The sequence below is a fragment of the Lonchura striata genome, chromosome 7 (genome assembly GCF_050655825.1).
Source record: "Lonchura striata isolate lonStrDom1 chromosome 7, ASM5065582v1, whole genome shotgun sequence".
NCBI classification, from domain to species: domain Eukaryota; kingdom Metazoa; phylum Chordata; class Aves; order Passeriformes; family Estrildidae; genus Lonchura; species Lonchura striata.
In genome coordinates this window covers 7696322-7717133 of record NC_140709.1, presented here as the reverse complement: position 1 = coordinate 7717133, position 20812 = coordinate 7696322, and the positions used below count along the sequence as shown (strand labels likewise).

Here is a 20812-nt window from a genome sequence, read left to right as displayed (position 1 = left end):
GTGTTACATGCTTCATATCAAGCACTACGTCTTCAGCTCCTATAAACTAATTGCTGCTGTGCTCTCTGGGCCTCCCTCCAGCAGTAAATGCATTTGTCCTAAAATATATATTTATACTGCAGCTTTGGGGTAAAAGCCTACAGCCACTGTGCTGCTACTGCCCAAACACAGAGGGGGTCATTGCTTCTCAAGGAGCCAACACGGGCCAGGCTCTGCCCTCCCTTTAGCAACCCGGTTTTTCATAAAAATGTTGAGAGGAAAGAGACACCTGCAGCATCCACATGGGAGCTGGGATCTCTGTCCTGTTTAAAGTAGGAAACTTGAACAGGGGACTAGCACTTGGAGCTGATTATTCCAGCACTTTGCTTCTGGGGGGGAAATAAAAAAAAAAAATCCAAACAACAAAATCAAAGTGATGCTAATGATGTATTTCTCTTCATTTTACTGCCACAGGAGTTTTGGCCTACTCAGAGAACACCAGTTATCAAGGGAGGGAGGCTGCACAGCACCAGCACAGCTGGCAGGAGGTCACCCAGCCCAGCAGTCACCTCCAGGCAGCTTTTCAGGGATAACTCATCCATCCCAATAATACCTAATATTTGGTACAAACATTTGCACAAAATGAAGAGATGAGCCTAAACTGACTTGGCAGTGACCTTTAATTTATTCCAAGCTCAGCTGCATGGAACTACCACCTTTTAAGACAATTAAACCTGGAGTCCTACCTCATCTACTGGGATCAAATCAAATTCTTGGAGAAGAGTAAAGTAAGCCAAGTTTGGGCAGACCAGACTGCAGCTGTTTAATGCTTTTTGCTATTTTCAGTGCACAACCAGCACTGCTCCCACCCATCCTGCAGGCAGCAGGACAGAAGAAGTGTAAGTCTCCTTTATAAACACTATATACTATAAAGTCAGTAAATTGCAAATTACCAGCTCAGCTTTCAGCAGATGGGGAGAGCCTGCTCCTGTGTCTTTGAGATTTCCTTATTGAAGAATGTCCAGCCTGCCTGGACTCCTCTGCCCTTTAGGATGATCTCCTAAGGGATTCTGTCAGCCAGTCTCATAATAGGACACAAAGCTATGCTGTGATATCAGTCCCATTAAATCCTCCTACAGGGGCTTAAAATTGCCTTCATGTCACCTGCCCAGTAACAAGCATTTGGAGAAAAAAAAAGTAATTTCATTCCATGCGGTTGAGCTTTAAGCTCAACCCCACACAGAACAATGGGAGGTCCACATCTCAAGATTGCAGAGGGTTTTCCTGGAAGTGCCTGTGTTCCATGTTGTACAGTGTGTGCTTCACACAATCCCTGGGATGACTGACCCACAGGCTGCTCAGCACTTCACCACTCACCAGCAGAGCTGACTTGGATCTGCTGTTACAGGTGCAGAACACTGATGTGAGCATTTTCAGAAAGTTATTCCCATTGCACAGGACTGAATTTACTATTATGTCTGGAGTGTTTAAGTATTGATGACTCTCTGTGCAGTCCAAGTCATTAACAGGAGCTGCTCATACTTATTTTTTTAGTTAACACACTCAAAATCAACTGTGGCTGGGTAACTTCTATAAAGTATTTTTTGAAAAGTATTGTTTTTTAAGTATTAAAAAAAAAAAAAAACAAAAATCTCCCACTTACTTCATTCTATGAGAAAACTAACATAACTTTAGATCACAGCTATTAAAAAAAAAATCAATAGTTGTGTGAGGGCATGGTTGCCTTCCATTCTCTTCTACACAAATGACAAATAGAAAATTAGAGCAGCTTCCCTGGTGCCTCAGGAAGATGAACCCAGAATTTGTGTAACACTCAAGGTCTCCCTACAGCTGTGTATGACAGGAAGAGGAATTCACTCCTCTTCTTTGCACTTGCTCACTGTTATGTATCTGTGTGTCAGGAAATTAAGTTTTTCAAGTGAATTTTTAAGACTTTTTTTCTAGAGAGGAAAAAGATTCTTGCCTTATCTTCACACCACTGCACTGTATCAAAATATCCTGTCACTAGAGTATGATACAGTGGCAGAACCAGGACTGCTGGAAAAGCACAACTCGAACTTCATTTTTAATGTATCTGCCCTATTAGTCTTCCTTACCACATGAATTGGTTATGACTCAAACTGAGTTAAAAAGTGACTTCTAAAAAACTGAAATACTGTATTACTGTTAGAGATGTCACTAATAGCTTTGTAAGAAAATTGTTCAAAATTTTGTTGTTTGCATCATGTTCTCTTTGAGTCCAGCGTGTAAGTTTTTTACAAAGCTTGCTGCAGAAACACTTTCCCATATTTATCCTTGTTTTGGAGTCCATTTACCAAGTTTTGAAGCTCTGGTAATTGATAAGCTTCTCTGATGAAAGTGTGAGACATCTTTGCAACTCTGCAGAAACGGGGATATCTCCCTCTTGTGGTCTTCTATGCAAACAGCCTCAACTCCCTCTGCGGGCTCAGAAGTGCCTAAAGAAGATTTTTCTTTCATCAAACACTAACAAACTGTAAGCAATTCCAGCCACTACAGAAAGTGTTCTTTGTAGAAAGAATGAGAAAGAGATTGTTTCCACTTTATTTTTATCTACATGGTATTTTCTTGCAGAAAAACCACAGAGATTGAAAACGCAGTGCTGACTCCTGAATAGCACCACCTGCAAGAAAGTGGGGGGAAAAAAGTTACAGAACAAAGTAGATGAACAAACCCAACAGTGGAGGAGCTGTCAGGCTTCTCTAGGTAAGTGCTAGCTAGCTGAACACACAAACTGCAGTTCTAAAATGCTCACACTTGAGTTACACAAAGCACATTACATCTCTACCTCACAGACCAACCTCACTCCTCAAAAGCCACAGTGGATATGTAGGGACCCATGCTCAGAACTTCCCATGTCATGAGATTAACAAGTCTGACACCAACATAAAAAGAAATTTTGTGCCTTTATTGGAATGGTGTTAGGCTTTAAATACACCAAATTTTGATAACCTGATTATTTGGTTTAATTAGAAATGACACTACAGAACTGCAATACTGGTCCAACAGTCTTGTCTTTACTTTTTTTTTCCTTTTTTTAAAGCAAGAGATAGTATGAAAATGCACCAAGTAATCAGAAAGCACTAGCAGGCATTGGTTAATCCAAGATAGTAGCTTCTTAGTTCCAAAAGCACTCGCATTGTATGGAACCCAGGATTTAGACTGGTCATGATTTGCAAGAGCTAGTTGCACGAGTCATGACTTTTTCTTTTTTTTTTTTTTTAATTTACTTTCAAGTTGGTCACTGGTAAATATTTTTCCTCAAATATTACAGTTTCTTTTATTCGTATTTTTCCTCAAAGTATAAAAAAGTATGAAATATAAACAAGCTCCTGTATTGCACCCATGAAAGGGTACAATGGAAGCATTAGAGAGCTGACTATCTACACACCATCAAATCCCATCAAATCTTGGATAATTCATTAATATACAAAATATCAGGGCACAGAAAGAACTAAAATCCACTTTTTTTGTTTTGTTACGCACAGGTTCAAATAATCAATCTAAAGAAAAAACGTGATCATTTTGGCTTTCCACTACATCCGCATGTTGAGACACTTATTAAAATGATCCTGCTTAATTGTGTTTGGTCTTTTTCTTATTGTCAAGTCATGTTTGTTATCCTAATACCAGCCATCAGACAAACAAGTAATCAGAAAGACTCTTCCTCCTCCCCACTTCCCCATCCCTGACCCCAGCAGGGTCAGCTTTAAGACATGACTCCAAACACAGGGTTGTGACGACAGATGCTAGGGCCAATCTCTTCATAATCTTTTTTGGTATGGCATACTTGGTAGAATTCAGGCTGTAAAGGGAAGGAAAAAACCATCAGTGTATGGTATAGACACATTATTTTAACAATATTAACTTTTATGTGGCCAGTAGAAAAAAAAAACAAAGATAGCAAAGAAATCCTAAAATTAACTTACATCATGTGTGGCTAAGCACAAATACAAAAAATACATTCTGCCACAAAATTAATATGCACTATTTAACAACTCACACAAAGCTTTAATTCAGCTTTCTTGTGCTCTTCCAAGCCTTTAAAGTCTAATGCAAAAACAGGGAAAGTATATTTACCACCTGAGGCCTATCAGAAATTCCCCAATCACATTTAATATACAATGAAGGTGAGATGAGAGCTCCTAAAGCACAATCAGAATGGCCCAAACATGCTCAGCTTTACAGCTAAACTCACTGTGGAAGCCAGCATTGATCCTCCAAACCAGACTGCATATCTCTGCATATGGTGTGTAATGACTTGGACATCAATGGGCTTCGGCTGCAGAAAAAGGAGAGAATGGCAACACATTAAAAGTCATTTCTGCAGGTAGAAACCAGACCTAGTTTTAAAGGAGTGTATATATCAAGCTTGCTTTTCATAAATTAGTACTTTCATAAATGCTGTGCATGTAAGTTTACATTTATGGCATCTGACTTGCTTTTCTACAATGAAGAGTAAGAAACAGCTCCTGTTTATAGATAAGTAACTTGCTTTATCAGACAAAGATAGTTCCATTCACACCCATTTTTTCACACTATTTTCTGATTAATTTCTTGATAGACTATTCATTTATGCATTTATAAGCATTGATCTGTACTACCCAAACTTTTCAAAAAAACACATTTTGGGAAGCTAATTTTCAAAATTCATGTGATGATTCTAACAAAGCATCATCAGTTGCAGACTGAACGTTTATCCAGGATCAATACAGTCAGTCATGCTTTTCTGAACTATAAAACTCTTTCCAGTCAGCCATTCCCTTTCCCTCCACAGGCACACAACCTATTCCTTACTTGTGCCACTCAAAACTGACAGTGTATGTAACAGTTTCAGAATTTATTTTTCCAGCCCAGACTGCTGAAGTTTGAAACAGTATCTAAAAATGTTCTGCAACACATTTGCAAAACTCCAGCCAGTGATACTGTGCCATGCCTGGCACTTAGAATAGAAGAAGAATCACATCCAACTTCCTTACTCAGATTCTGCTTCTTTACTCAGTGGTACAAGTCTAGTGAAGAAAACAGACTAAGTGATGCTTCTTGGGCCAGAGAACTGTGTATGACTGAAATTTCAGAGTTGTCTACATGGCATATTATAAAGCTCTGCTGGGGCTTTAAAGGATTGCCTGAGCTCACCTAGCTGGATTCTAAAATATAAATGAGGAAAATAAATTTTGCTTAAAATGGAAAAAAACACACTTTTTTTTTTTTTTTCTCTGCTGGTCCTTTATTTTTGCAGGGACAACAGAAAGATGAAACAGTTAGGTCAGAGGTCTGCAGTGGAAAGAGCATAAATTAAGTTTAGTAAAAACATGAAGTCCTTTATAGGAATGTAAGATAATTGAGGTGGGAAGGGACCACATCCTATCTCTGGTCTGGCCTCATGCTCAAGGCAGGGCAAGCTCTGAAGCAGAGGAAGGTATTTAGAGTTTACCTCAAAATCAGTAAACTCCCCACATGTACTGAGGTGCTATCAGGAGTCCCAAAGCCTTCCCTTCTCTAGTCAAGGCTCCCTCATTCCTCACAGGACACGTGCTCCTGACTCTCCTGGTGGCTCAACAATGAGCTCGATTCATTTCTCTTATCTTCAAGCTCAAGAGACTGAGCACAATGAGCCGTAACTGATCAATAAACACCAAGCACAAAGACAGCTGGAGTGACCAACTGCTGGTATGTGATCAGTGTAATGGATGAGTGTCTGAAAAGCCTCTGTAAGAACTGCAAATGAGATAAAGACATTTCAACAAAGACCACGATCATTGCAAGATGTTATTTGCACATTTTCCAGGTAACAGATACTTGTTAGGTGCAAGAGCTGCATGAACCAACCTTCAGTCTGCCACCACTAAGTTCTTCACTAAGTTTCAGCCTGGCATCAACAGTCCTTTTCAAGTCTCGCTGTAAACGGCGACCGAAGTCCCTGAACATGGTTGAGCCTCCAGAGAGGACAATATTCTGTTTTGAATAACAAAATTTGTTAAGCACGTCTGAAAATGCAAGTCATCACAATACCCAGTTCCTAAATTCTAAATATCTAAATACAGTTTTAAAAGCAACAGTTAGCAGGTATGCTTTTACTGTAAATTATCTAGCATACAAGCATGACACAACATGAACTCACCAAGAGCTTGCCACATTAAAATTGTCTGTGCTTTAAAATCCATTTATATCTTATTACCTCTCACCACTTTTGCTCAGTTTTTTGTGTCCCTAATGAAAAGCACATTCTAAAAATGTCTACATGAACAACAAACCCTTCTGCATATTGGATCCATTTCTAGGAAAATGGTTCATTTTGCTCATTTGGTATTGGTTTTTAAGAGTTTCAAATATCTACCTTGATAAATATCACAATTTCTCTAAAATGTATATGTATAAAAAAAGACATTAGAGCTACTGACCTTATATAGAGGACGTCTAACATCAATAGGACAATTCTGAATAACTTCATCTACTACTTCTGAGATTGGTTGTGTGAAGTCAGGATTAGCAAACTGCAATCAGGAATAAAATCAAGTCAAGTCACTGTGGAGGACCATTTATTGCAAAGAGGAAAAGAGGAAAAAAAGGAAAGAACCATTCTACTATACTAGAGATGTCATGAAAACTAATAATGGAAACAGTTGTTAAATATTTTGCTGCCATTTATAAGTGCTTTGTGTACCAACCTGGATTTGTATAAAGATCAGTAGCAATCAAGAATCAAAGCACTGACTTGCAATAATAGTCCATATCTACTTATAAATAAGAATATATGTAAGTAAAGACAACTACTTCTTTACAATTTTGCAAATGGGATTTCTCTGCTATCATTTAAAACACATCTAAAACGAAGTATAGACAATTCAAATCAACTTACCTCAGGATGGAAGAAAATCTCTGGCCCCAGGAATCTCTCATAACCAACATCAATGGTAAATTCTTTCTTTGAGATAGCATTAATTCCAGTATATTGTTTAATCCACTTTGTACCATCTGTGTCATACTTGTTAAATTCTTTTACTAAGTCAGGGCAAACATAACTAAAGCGCTCCTGAAAATTGAACAGATACAGTTAGAACCATCTAAAATATAGAAAACTGGTATGAAATTTCAAAAATGTAGTAATTTTATCTTTTAAGAGTAAGTATTCAATTGGCAGATAAAGAACAGGCCTCAAAACAACTGAACTGCCATTTATTGTACACAGGTAGATAATGGTTCTGCTACTACAGATCATTTCTGTGCAGCACTGAAGGCTCTGGCTGAGCTAAATTACTTTTCTTCTGCTTTTCCTCTAAACTTTGAAGATTGTGAGAAATTAATTCTGAAATACACTGAAGAACTGCCAGAGAAACAAAATTGAATTGTACTTTAAGCTGAATGTCTTTCAGAATAGCTTTGTTCTCTGCGTAATGTGGATTACAAAAAAGAACACATTAATATTCAGAAAGAATGTAAGAGCAATTACAGCTCTTTATATGACACATCCAGCCAACAGTATTTCCTACAGAACATTACAATAATAATAGCAACAGGATAATAACAACAATAATGATAATGGAGGAGAAGAGAAAGGGGAGACAACAGGTGAAGAGTGAAATTCCAGGCCAAACTGAACAAGTATAACCCAACTGTAAATCTTGAGTTTAATATATTTCATGTTATTAAAATATTAAGATATTGTTATATTACTTAGAGCCCATTACTCAGAAGTACAATTACTTTCAGATATTCCTGTACTTTAAAACAAGATACTAACTTGTGATATAAAATAACTTTAGTATCTGCAATGTTCACATTACCTTCACTGCTTTAGCTGTTTCCAAGGATTGTTCAGGAGGAATTCCTACTTCTCTCTCCCTCAGCAACTGCTGAATGAAGTATGTGATATCTCTGCCAGCAATTGGAATGTGTTTGATACAGCTGCCGATCACATATCCTTCAGCCTGTACACAACGTTAACGGGGACAAAGGTACTGATAAGAACTACTTTTATCAAAGCTCAAAGGGAGAGAGAAAGACATGGAGTCTAAACTCCTACCAACTACCTGTGATTCTGAGGCTAAAGCCCTTTAAGACAGGCTCATTTAATTACCATAAATCCAATTCTTCACAGCATAGCCTTACTTTACTTTGCATGGCATTGATTCATAATTCTTACAAGGTTAGAAGGAACAGAAAGGTCACTAGTACATAAGGCAGACAAATCACTATACTCACTATTCCTTGGCCTTTATTTTCTCTTCAAAATGAGGTTACTCTTACCAAAAAGGTCAAGGAAGCTTTTTTGGTGAAATATTATTTTAGAATAACTGATGTGGCCCTGCAGTCACAGCCACTGATGTAAGACGTTACAATCCACATGAACCAAAATTAATTTTCTGAAAGCAGGGAGAAAATGCATAATTTCAGCACATTAATTGAGACTGCTCAGAACATCAGACTGGCCCATCCTCATCCATCAACCTACCCTTACAAGTCACACTCACCCTGGGGACCACCATCAATGCACTAAAAACATCTGGTTTAAACAAAGAAACCAAGTCTGCAAGGTTGGCCTTCAACCCTACCAGACCTGTTAAATCCAAACAGAGGAATCCAGCTATCACACTCATAAAATGCTTGTTTTCCCGTATACACACACCTCACATTCCTACAAAAATGTCTTACTAACACAGAAAATAACATCATAAAAAATCTACCACTACATCACTACAGAGAAAAGCATTTGTTAATTCCTTTTTATCTATTTTATAACAGAAATGGTAGAATATTGTTGACAATTTTTCAAAATATTTAAAAATTTCAGAAGTAAATGACATTCTGCAAAGGAAGTTAATGCTTCAAATGACTACCTACTCTTATTTCAACTAAAAAAACGTCTAACCCACAAATCAGCAGAAGTTCAACTCTTTTAAACAGTAACTTTGAACTACTAAGTAAAATTTTAAAAGTTTACCTATAGAAGGTCAGAGGTGCCAATTGTTTCCTAAGTCTTATTAAAAATACACTAACCTGGATGAACAACATAAAGATTTAGGCACTATATTCCCCCCAAATTAATAAATTTTTACATGACCATGTAAGTTTGACCACCACCAATGCTCCTGTTTTTAAAAAACTGACGTTACTGTGGCATGATAAATATTTGTACAGATTTTTGTCTTAAAAATTGTGATCTAACTTCATTTTGAAAATACAAATATAGCTGGTACATAGCCATGAAGTTAGCTACCCCAGGAAAGATGGGCAGTAATTTGACAGTAAGGAAAATTACTGCAGCTCTAGGTGTTCATTATTTAATAAAACATCATGCAATCATCCAAGTTTCTGCTTTAGCAACTTGATGTATTGGAACAGATATTCAACATTAACCAACCCTAGAGGTTGTTTTCTTCCAGTCAAGCAGGAACTCTGCCTTTTCCTGTATGCTGAAACACTACTAAATACTGGGAACAGATAAAGAAAAATTATAAACAATACTACACATGCCATCTAATACTTTGTATAATTTCTACTTTTTATATAAATGGACTCAGCTAAATGAAAATAAGTCAAACTTTTTGTACTGACTACTATAAAGAGTATATTCACTCTTACCAGCAAGCCAAAATGGAAATGTGCTACAGCAATTTCACTCATCACTTAGCATGGCCCTGGTAAGGTAAGTCACTGCAAGACAATTAGCCCTGCCAAACTCGGGGTTACAGAGAAGTTTTCAAGAGTTTTTGCACTACAAAATTAACCAAAACTGACACCCACAGCCCTGGGAATTATCTAATGTTTTTGAAGACTCTTTTCTATACTTCAGTGTGTGTAGGTGTACACTTCAGAGAACTCAGAGGACAAATAACTCTCTCTGAAGCTGTTGTGTAGCTTTGAGGCACACTTACCACAGGAATAACATGAGTGACACCATCTCCACTGTCTATAACTGTGCCAGTCAGCGTTCGCTCTCCTACTTGTCTTGATGTCCAAGATGCAGCTAAGGCAAGGACAGCCTTGGGAAAAAAAAACACACTAAAATCAAATATTGGCAAAACATCTGCCTGCAGACCTCGCTTTCCACCACTCCTCCCAAGGACAGACTGGCACCCCCATGGTAATTTACAGCACATAAACTGATTTAATAATATTATATATGTCTATACAACAGCTTTGAAAAAAGAGGCTGCAAAATGTAATTTTTGACACTTGCCTGAATTTTTTTTCAGCCATGCTCATAGTTTTTAATTACTTCATATTGAAAGGGATTCAGTTCTTGGATTAATAAAGTTATTATGATGTAGTGTGGTTTTTTTAATTACTTATGATGCAACAGATATCATACTCTACTGCTCAGAAGCCTGTAGAGGTAACAGAGGAACAGTATCCAGTAACCACCCAGAGAATCAAAGCATGTCAAACATGCAGTGCTGGAACTGCCAACCAGAAGGACATAAACATATTCCAAACACCACTTACACAGTTTTTTCACTGTAAAATTAGTTTTAGCCCAAGAAAAAATACTGCAGTTGTGACTTTCAACAGTCCTCCCTTTACCTGAACAGCAATATATAGCCCTGGAACGTTGAAAGATTCAAACATGATTTCAGCAGTATATTCTCTATTTTCTGGAGTATTTAATGGAGGCTCAGTCTGTAAGACAAAAAAAAAAATCTTTTACTTACATTCAAACCAAACATTTGACATTAAAAAAAAGAACCACCAACTCCTCAGTTAAGATGAGTCATTCAACAACAATAGCACGTAAAAATAGTAACGGACAAAGGGTGATTTCAAAAATTTATGCAAATTACATTAAAAGAAAGAAAAACAAAGTGCAGCAAAAATTACATAAGTTACTACTAAAGAATTTACATCCAAGACCCCCTTTGTGGGTGGGTTAGCTCAGTACAACTTTTGATTTTGATTTCACTTGAAAGAACCAAGGACTATCAAAAATATGTCAAAGGACGCAGTTTAGCACATGTAAAGAATGACATTTTTTAGATTTCTCAGTGAAAAGAGCTGTTTTCCTTCAGAAGCTCAGCTATAGGATTGTACTCCAGTGAGAGAAGCTGAACAACACAAAACATAATAGTGTGCTATAGCTTTCATTGAAATATCAAACATACTCAAGGCTCTACTCTGAAGGAGCATTTTGGATAGTGCTACAGAACACTTGAGAAAAGAAAACATCATTCTTCCATTGCAGCAACTGTGTAAAAGAGGAGGGAGTCAGATTCTTCACACAGGTGTTGGGACAAGGGGCTAGGGCCATAAAACTCCACTTGGGAAATCCTAAGTAGGTATTAGGAGGAAAAAAGATAACTTAAAGGGGGTCAAATTCTGAAAAGGGGCCCAGGATTGTAATGGCATTTTGATCCTTGGAGAAATTCACAGCTTGGCTGGACACAGCCTTGAGCAACTGGACCTAATTATTGCTTCAAGCAGATGAAGGCATTTAAACAGGTATGGCCAACACCTCTAATTCAAAACTTGGTCTATAAATATCACACTAAACCAAATTGTCTATTTCAATGACCCTAAATAAAATACTAAGGAACAGCAGATGCTTCAGAATAACATTGACCTTAATTGAGATCTAATCAGCCCAAATATGACAATCAACCCTTCCAGTTTCACAGAAAATAAAAGACAGAAATTTACTCTCTAGATACTTCACCCAGATGACAGTACTGTAAAAACAAAATAATTGCAATTATGTAAAGTCAAAATACAAGTATTGCTTTTATCTCAAACACATAAACTTGAGATTATTGAACTCAATGGAGAAAGAAAGTAAGAAAGTGATGAATCAGATAATTTGGAGGGAAATGAGAACAGAAAAATCTTTGCTGTTCATACACACTGACATTTTTAGAAAATTAAAGAACCTGGATGGCTTAAGGCAGGTTAAGAAAGCTCTAGGTAATTTATTTACTTCTGCTTTCAAAATACAAATATTTATATTTAAGAACTTACATAAATCAACACATTGGTATTCATCATACAGAACTTCTTAAGCAGGGCATATATTTACCTACCAAAAGAAAATAATGGTCCTCAGGTTCTGCCCTTAAATACTTAAAGATTACTTGCTCCATAAACCTCTCCATCAAGTCCCAGTCTTCAACTATACCATGGCGGATAGGCCACTGTTGGAGAAAAATATCAAATTATAATTGGAAACAAAAAGACAGAAAAACCAAAAAACCCCAAAACCAAACAAAAAAATATATATTTTCAACTGTATTAAAAGTATATGACCTACACAGGTAAGAAACCTCGATTTAGGTTTCCCCTATTCCTATGTGACACCTATTGAAAATTCTGATTCCAATCCTGAGTAGCAGAGACAACACATTGCATTTTTCTCAGAACAGCAGAATGGTGGCACAGGGATAAACCAAAAGCTCCCTCAGCCCAGTGTCCCACTCTAATGCTGCTGATAGAAGTTGCCAAGGAACAAGAGAATGTGGCAGTTAACACCCTCTCAGCCTCCTTTGACTTATGAAGAAATATATATATATGTAACACATATATTCACAGTGTTTTGCAAATTCCCACAGGCTCCCCAAGGTGAACAAAACTAATATCAAAGCTCATTTCCTATTTAAACAGAGTAAATAAATAAGATTTAAGTTATCCAAAAAGCATTCTTAAGGTTATATTTACTGTACACGTGATGCTTGCTAAACAGTATTGAAAAATTATTTTTAAAATTCTTAATACCTTGGTTGCATAAGTTGGTTTTTCTATTGCTTCATCCCCAATGAAGAAGTCTAAATCGTCCACACCTTTCAAAACCCTCCTTTGTGCTTGATCCACCACTTTTGCAGACTCTTTGATAGCAATACCTTCAACAGAGAACACAAATATTATTGCAGGTCATACATCCTTCACCAGAAAAAGAAAACCTACACTGGAAAAACAGACACACTGATCACAGTCATCCTTTGTTTCAATTGTAAAGGAAAGCTGTATAGAACACAGATAATTTGACTTCCAGTCATGGGTAAGGACTAAAAAGTAACACAGTAACAGACTTAAATACAAATTTAATTGTTAGACACCAACATACAATCAGAAAGATAAAATATACTCAAGAACACTAAAATAGGCTATCTCTACAGATCTCATTTTTTTCAACAAACATGCTAATTTTCTGAACACTCCAAAAATAACAATGATAAGTATTATTATTAGTGTTGTTGTTCTTTTAAAAACAATCACTCCCCAGTCATCAGGACTGCATCACCAGCAATACCTGCTGTATTTTTTCAAATCTTAGTAATTGCCTTTAAAGAGAATCCTTTACACAGATGAGGAAATTCACATATCCAAGCAACATTAAATCAGCCTCAGCTATCCTAAGGCTGTGCTCCAAAAGCTCTTTCAATGGCAGAGGTATTTTTCTAGTTCTCACCTTCAGCAAGAAGTTATGTTTGCTCACAACTAAGATTAAAAGAAGTTATGAAAACAGCTGCAGTCTCAAGCCCAGCAGCCAGGGCAGCACAGCTACAGGACCTGGAAATCAGCAGCTAAAGGGTAAAGCACCCTGAGCTCACAGATCCTCCTCATCTTCATCCTCCTCCCTTCCCACACTCAGCAACCCAGGCAGAGCCAGAGGAACCAAGCTGAGTGTTGTGAAAGACAGGACAGGATGGAACAGAAGTCATTATTTTGAGCTCTTCAGGAAGAAAACTGAATCATACTGCAACTTCTGTAGCTGCTTACAGGGGAGCAGAGAGGAAGCAGAAGGCTGGGGGAAGCCAAACAGAAGGGGCGTAGATGGGAAGCAGAAGCTAAAATCACAGGGAAGGAAATGTTGCAAGGCAGGTGCTTGCTGCAAGTGAAGAGAGGAACCTTGACAAATATTTTCAGGTCATTGTAACAGTGCTCACACATCTGGGGAAATTATTCTGTCCAGATGTGTCTTATCCTCAAGAACTTCCAAATAAAATCCACCACTTGCCACAGGATTATACTAACTTTCAAACCCAACAGGTTGCACCCTGTTACAAGCCTAAAACAAGATGGGAGGTCTCAAATATTTTGCTGCCCTCAAGGCCAGCTTGTTCAGCCCTGCATTTGAAAGGCAGAAACTAGGAGCAAACAACCTGAAGCAAGAATCATATCCTGAAAATACAAACAAGAAAAGAAATCTTGCTGAAACCTCAGCTGCTGTGCCTGAGGATGGGCAGCACCCCAGCAATACTTGGAACAGTTGCCTTTGGTTTGCTTGGCACAAGAATTAAGAGCTTTTAGGGGAGGAAAAAGAAAATAACATCCTTCTATTGAATCAATTTTTGTGCTGACACTACTCAAGCCAGTTTTTTCTTTTAGAAGAAAAAGCCATCAGCTATCACAGATAAACTGAAATAATGAAAAATCAAGGGAACTACTGGATAATGGAAAGAAGGTGACTCCCATTTTAACAAACAGTAGGAAAAACCTGCTTAAGTGAGTAAAAATCAAACAAAATTAATGATCTAAGATCTAAAAAGCAGCTAGGGAAGAAAGTAGTGAACCCAAGGCACATAAAAAAATTAGCCTAATATATTCTCATTTACTTCACTTTTCATGTAAGCATTTATCATCTCTACAGAAGCATATTCAGACCAAAATCAAGAACATCTCATAAGGAGATAAAAATTTGTTAAGAGCAGGAGTGAATAAGATAAGCTACACATGAACAAGGCACAAGGAATGCTGCTCAGACCTGTTTAACAGCAAACTATTTTAGAGAATCAAACTGATAAAATGCCACTGCTGGAAGTGCAAGGAGAAATCAAACCATTTTTCCACAGGGAATAACATAAAGAAAATTACAGACACCAAAGTGCTTTTTTGTAACATTTTACTTTGAAACTAAGTACTGCTGTACTCTATTTTTGTTTCCTCTATTGTGGATTAACCCACTGCTATTTTATTTCATTCCAGGCAGAGGATTAACACAAACTCATGCCGTTACTGTAATTATCTAGTTTGGACTGCAGCACAAATGAGAAAAATGCCTTTTTTATTGAGAGAATTGCAGTCAAGGGTCATTTCAGCTGTAGAAGCATCTAGACTGAGCATCCTTTTTTCCATACACCACACTGCATCAAAAGGCTGTCAAAAAATCTCATTTCCCTTCCTTTTCTTCTACTTTAATAGCATCCCTGTTGGATAAATTTCTCTGCTTAATGATCTGACAGGTCATTTCATTCCCAGTGTTTAAAATATCAGATTTCTTCTTTTTTGGAACAAGAAAGTGATCTTCAAATTAAATAACCAAATCTAAAGATGCAGAAAAAGTATGTAAACACTATGTTTCTGAAATTAAATAACCACTTTCCCATTTATATTTTAACAAGTGCTACAAAGTTTAAAGAGCACTGTAAGCATTTTTAAATGTTTAGAAACATTAATATCTAATCTTAAAGTAGCTTTTGTGTGAAAAGCAAAACTGTGTTTTATGACACTGAAATCAACTTAATAAAGTTACTTTAAAAAACCAAACAATCTAAGAAATACCTATTAGAAGCCAAAATAGAAGATACAGAATGGATTCTCTGAATGCATCCTCCTGTTCTCACATAAGTCAATTAACCTTATCTTTCCATGATAATTACTTTTTGAAGCACATTTCCTTGAAAAATCAACACAGAGCCTGAACTTCCAAGTTTATTTCACAGTGACTGTGCTGAAGTAGTATTAGTTCCAGCTCTCTTCCTGTTGTATTTGCAAGGAAAACTGGGTGTGCTAATTATTCTTTTTCACCAGGATGTAATCCGTGATTACTTTGGCACAGAGGAACAATGAGGAACTGCCAAGTGGTGTAGGAGGTCAAAAGGTGAAGCATTTCCAAGGGAAGCTGAGTGAGTTCCACTCTCTGGAGTAGAACTCTATCTCTTCAAGTGGAAGAAACAGCTCAGGAGCCAGGGAGCAAATAAATAAGCTATTCTACGTGGGGGGAAAACTGACATGGTTTCTTGTTACATTTGCAAAATACAGTAAATTAACATAGCTGTAATACTGACAACTTCCAGGCAAGCAGAACGTTTTAAATCCTAGAGATATTAAATAATACAATACTAATTTTTTTCCAGTTATAATCAACTCAACGTTTTACAAGATAAATCATTAAACAGAAAAAAACTACTAAAAGGTAAATATAGCCATGCTACTGGATTTTTACATTATTTCAATGTCCAAAAAATTAGCTTCAACTATTTATTAGTATCCTTTTATAAAGAATGTATCTTTCTAAACTGAGTATCCATAGCAAAACAAAAAAGCCACATTATTACTCTGTGTCATCACTCAGGGGTCAAGTCATCCTCTTTTAATGTTGGGGTTTTTTATTGCCATGTTACAGACAGTCCAAGAGTGACTTTAGCATACACAAGTAACAAATACTTACATGAAGGGATAATGAACTGGGGTTCAGTATTACCCGCATATCCGAGCTTTGTATACCTGTTGAGGCAAAAAAGATTTGGTTGCAATATTTAACACCATAAATAACCAAGGTAACTCATTTCTTAATGAGCAGACCCCTCTTCCCATATCAGAAGGACACCACACTGAATTTTCTATAAAAATAAACAAAAACAACTAAGGCAAAGTAAGAACTTCTCTCTTTTAAAGTAAAAAACAATGACCCCAGCCACAGATTGCACAGTAATGCAAGCAAGCATTACTGCTAACTTCTACTTCATAACATTTTACTAAGGAACACAAAATATGTAATTCAATCTATCAATGTTCAGGAGTAGAATTTTTGTTCCTCCCTGCTCAGCAGCTAGCATCTCTATAGAAATATTTTCATACAGCTAATGCTAGTGATAAAAGTGGTTTTGTAATTCCACTATAGGAGGGAAAGCTGCCCTGCCCAAGGACTGCCAGCTGGGCATGAGGCAGGGCTGATCATCCTCATGTCACAAGCAGCTGATTATGCCAAATCCTAGCAAAAGCCATTCCATTTCACAAATGGGAAACACTGTCAAAATGTGTCCAATAAGAGTAAAGAAAGCAAGGGAAAATTAACTACATGCCATTAACTACATGCCTTCATTCAGTCTCCAGAAAATGCTATGGATATATACATTATCTTCATTACCCAGTCTCCAGAATGCGCTATGGATGTACACATTATCTTCACTATCACGATGCAAGAAAACTGAAGAAATTAGCAAACTGTTCATGAACAATAACATCAAAACTCAGGATACCAAAACCAGCTGCTAGAAATGTTGTCACTAAAGCAGCAGAGGCAAATTCTAAACCATGCAGACCAAAATGCACAGCTCTAGCTCAAGAGTTAGAGCTTACCCACATGTTTTTAACAAACACAGACGTGACAAAGTTCTTGTTTTATTTTAGTGCAGCTGCACTGAATTAGCACCACCAGCAAAGGCATGAAGGCTGTAGTAGCACCTCTCGAGCTTTCAGCACTCTGCTGTAAAGCTGGAAGATCTTAGGAGGTGTAAGGCAGCAGGAGCTCTCCCAAAGCATAAATTCATGGCAGTAGCCCAGGCAGGAGGAGGCCGGGCTGCCCAGGCTGGGAGGAGCGCCGCTGCCACGCCTCTCAGAGCAGCGAGCAGTGACACCCGCACCATTTCCATCCCTGACGCTAATTGCACCCACCAGAGCCGGCCAAGAGAGCAGATGCTCAGAGGCAAGGTGGGTTTCTCTCCGAATGACAAAGTGGTTAGCACAGGACCTCGTCTAACACCACAGGTGCTTTGCAGGAGATGTATTTTCAAAGCTGGAAACCCGATCTTGTGTAACAGTCGTGAGTAACCACGCAGAGAAACTTGATTTCGCACCAATCATCAGGAATGTTTCTTAAAGAAAACGCCGCAGGCAGAAGATGACAAGTAATGAAAAAGAAACTAAATATCAGAAAGAACTTCACACCTTATGAAGACATTAGGCACCGTATGTGCCTCACCTCAGGACACGCAATTTGGATTTTGCTCATTGAAGTTTGATATTCTTCTTTAAGATCAACGTCCCAAAAGAAATACCAAGAATTCCACAAACTGGTGCTTCTTTAACCTAATCATGCAGAGTACAACTGCTCACTACATTTACAGTGTTTTAAGAGGCTTTTAGTGCCACAATTACTAAGTAAACCAGCAAATACTGATTCACTCCCTCTACCTTCCCCTGCAAACCAAAACTGTGGAATGCAGATTTTAAAGCTAAATCTACACAAGAACTTTGGAGTCTGAATGCTACATAAACCTACAACTAGATTAAAAGTGTTTTTTAACAGTTAAAAAAGTTAAAACCGTGTGATTATTAAACTCAGTATTTCAAAGAAAGCAAAAGCTGAACTGTTGCAGCTTAGTTGTTTGTGTGTGGGAGTCTGCCCAGCACACACACAGCCAGCAAGACTGAAAGAAAAATAAGCTCATGAAAGATGCATTTTACATAAAAAGAGCGTATTCAGACATAAAATCAGCATACATAAAAATACTACGGCCTACTCAGCAAGAAGTGTACTGACTTAAGGAAAAAAAAAAACGTACTGCATTTTTAGGCTTCCAAGAAAAGGGGAAAAGAACCTGCATGACATCTCTGAACATTAGAGCCTTGTACCAGCAAGTCTCCAGTACAGTGTCCTACACAACACTTCACATCTCTCATGTACAAGACTTCCTTTCACCCCTGGAACTCCAGCATTGCTGGCACATGGGCCAGGGATGGACCCCTGCTCTTCTGGGAGCCTCAGGCTCACAGCACAGCCAGGGACCATGGCACAGAACATTATAAACATTAAATCTGATTTTCATAACTAAATGCCTATAGAGGTACTCTTGACTTGAAATGGAGTCTAAAAGTGTGATAGGTGAAGCTAAAAAGCTAAGGTAAAACTGAATGAAAGTCGATAAAAAAATTAAATAATAAATGCACAATCTAGTCACCATGGGATTCTTTACAAATTAACTTTTGCAGATACAAGGCTTTATTCAGACTGATCTGATCTATCACTGTCACTTGAAGTAAATATTTAAATCACATGGAAAGAAGGATACTATAGGCAATCCAGATTCCACAAGTATACAGTTTCCATAAGGAATTCTTACATAACAACGTGTGTCTGACTAATCAATGATTCACAGGGGAACAAGGCACACCCCAGTTTCTCCAGGGCAGAAATTACTGCTGCTACAGAAAAAGAATCCTGATAGTAGAGGTAACATAAGGCAGTACCTACACTGGATTTTCCATAAATCAGCCCTGGTCTTGTTACCCAGAACTAAAGAATGGCAGAAGGGACTTGCATGGAGACAGGCAGGCACACCCCATTAATGAGACATACACTCAGCTTCCCACATGAAATTTGGGGCATTCAGCAGTAAGAGCACAAGGCACTGCACGCTGGAGTGTAATGGTATAAGCTGATTTCTATCAAAATCTGTAACACAGAACTGATTTACAAAATCCCAAAGGTGAAAGCCTTGATTGTTTGGGTGTTTCCCTCTATTTCTGTGTTCAGCCCCCTGAAATGTTTCTGCAGGCCTATTAACTCATATTTCAAAAAAAAAAAAAAAAAAAAAAAAACCTCTAAGAAACAATCAGGAAAAAATCTGTTGGATAACCATGGCCTTTAGTTCAGAAAATCAGCTACAGAGTATCTAAAAGCAGTGCACATTCTCCATACATGTGCATGTCTGTATATGAAGAACCATATACACCCCCACACACTCTCTCTCTCAGCATATATATATATATATATATAGTGCTGATACTCCCCAGTGACTTAAGGCAGTACCACTTTCTAGTCAACAAAGATATGTGACAAATAAAACATTACATTTTTGTAATGGACATTCATAGCACAACCAGGTTTGGGAGAGCAACTAATGAAGGTTCCCTCCGAGTTAACTCTAGTAACAGTGGAGAAATATCTTCAGCATGTGATCATGACCCTCAAACTCACATCCTGAAACTGCACAGCAGCTCTGCACTCTCTCCCAGAAGCTCTCTGGAAGGACAGCCAAAGGGCTTCCCACAATGTTCTCAGCAGCACTAATGGGATTTCTTACATGTGCTCTCTCACCTAGAATAGATGTTTCTGAGGCTATGACACAAAAGCAATGCCACTGGGAGGTTACTTGTGCATTAGTCACACAGACAATTTTAAAGCCAAAAGGAAACAGTGCTGAGGGTAAGAACTTGTAACAAGGATGTCATTACCAGAACCTCCATCTACAAACCACACACTATGACCAAGTGCCTTTGCTCCACTGCTTTCCTACCCACAACATGTGCTGTTCTCCCGAGTTACACACCCTAGTTCAAGCACAACTGCAATTCCAGCAAAGTGAGGAATAGGGGGACAACTGCTTTGTGGGCAGTGCAGTTGTCAAGCTGCTCCTGAAGTACCACAGAGCTGGGGGGGTCCAACAAAAATTGTGAGTGCCATTTCTCTGACAGCTCCACACAAAGACAGGAGTTAACCGAGCACAAGCAGACAAGAGCACATGAGGACAAGCATCACCTGATCTCCAACTCTTAGAGCAAATCTGGGTTGCAGCCTATTCCTCAGCTGCTCCTAATGACTTGGGCTAAAAGAAACGTCATATATTTAATGCACACACAAACAGAAGTAAGATGTACCTGCCATGCTGGTCCCACTGGAAAGATATAAAGCAACTTGAAAAACAAACAAAAAAAAAATTTCTGTCAGAAAAGTAAAGCAAGTGGGAGTAAAAAACCAAAAACTGAAGGAAATCAAAATGTGCTCTGGTTTACCTTCAAGGTGCATCACTAGAAAAACAAGTGCATTTTGTTCAGAGGGTTATTTTTTTCTTTTCTTGTTGTT

At 37.9% G+C, this 20812-nt stretch overlaps 1 protein-coding gene across 1 annotated transcript in view; it reads right to left on the bottom strand.

The window, feature by feature from the left end:
* Positions 1-2539: 2539 nt before the first annotated feature.
* ACTR3 (actin related protein 3) overlaps positions 2540-20812 on the bottom strand; it is a 28898-nt gene continuing 10625 nt past the window's right edge. Inside the window, exons 2-12 of the mRNA XM_021548646.3 lie at positions 16397-16452; positions 12721-12845; positions 12033-12143; positions 10546-10641; positions 9897-10004; positions 7806-7949; positions 6881-7054; positions 6423-6515; positions 5851-5976; positions 4217-4300; positions 2540-3823 (exon numbers count right to left, since the gene is read on the bottom strand). Coding sequence (XP_021404321.1) covers positions 3728-3823; positions 4217-4300; positions 5851-5976; positions 6423-6515; positions 6881-7054; positions 7806-7949; positions 9897-10004; positions 10546-10641; positions 12033-12143; positions 12721-12845; positions 16397-16452 — 1213 coding nt within the window. The 3' untranslated portion in view covers positions 2540-3727. The remainder of the gene's footprint in view (positions 3824-4216; positions 4301-5850; positions 5977-6422; positions 6516-6880; positions 7055-7805; positions 7950-9896; positions 10005-10545; positions 10642-12032; positions 12144-12720; positions 12846-16396; positions 16453-20812) is intronic.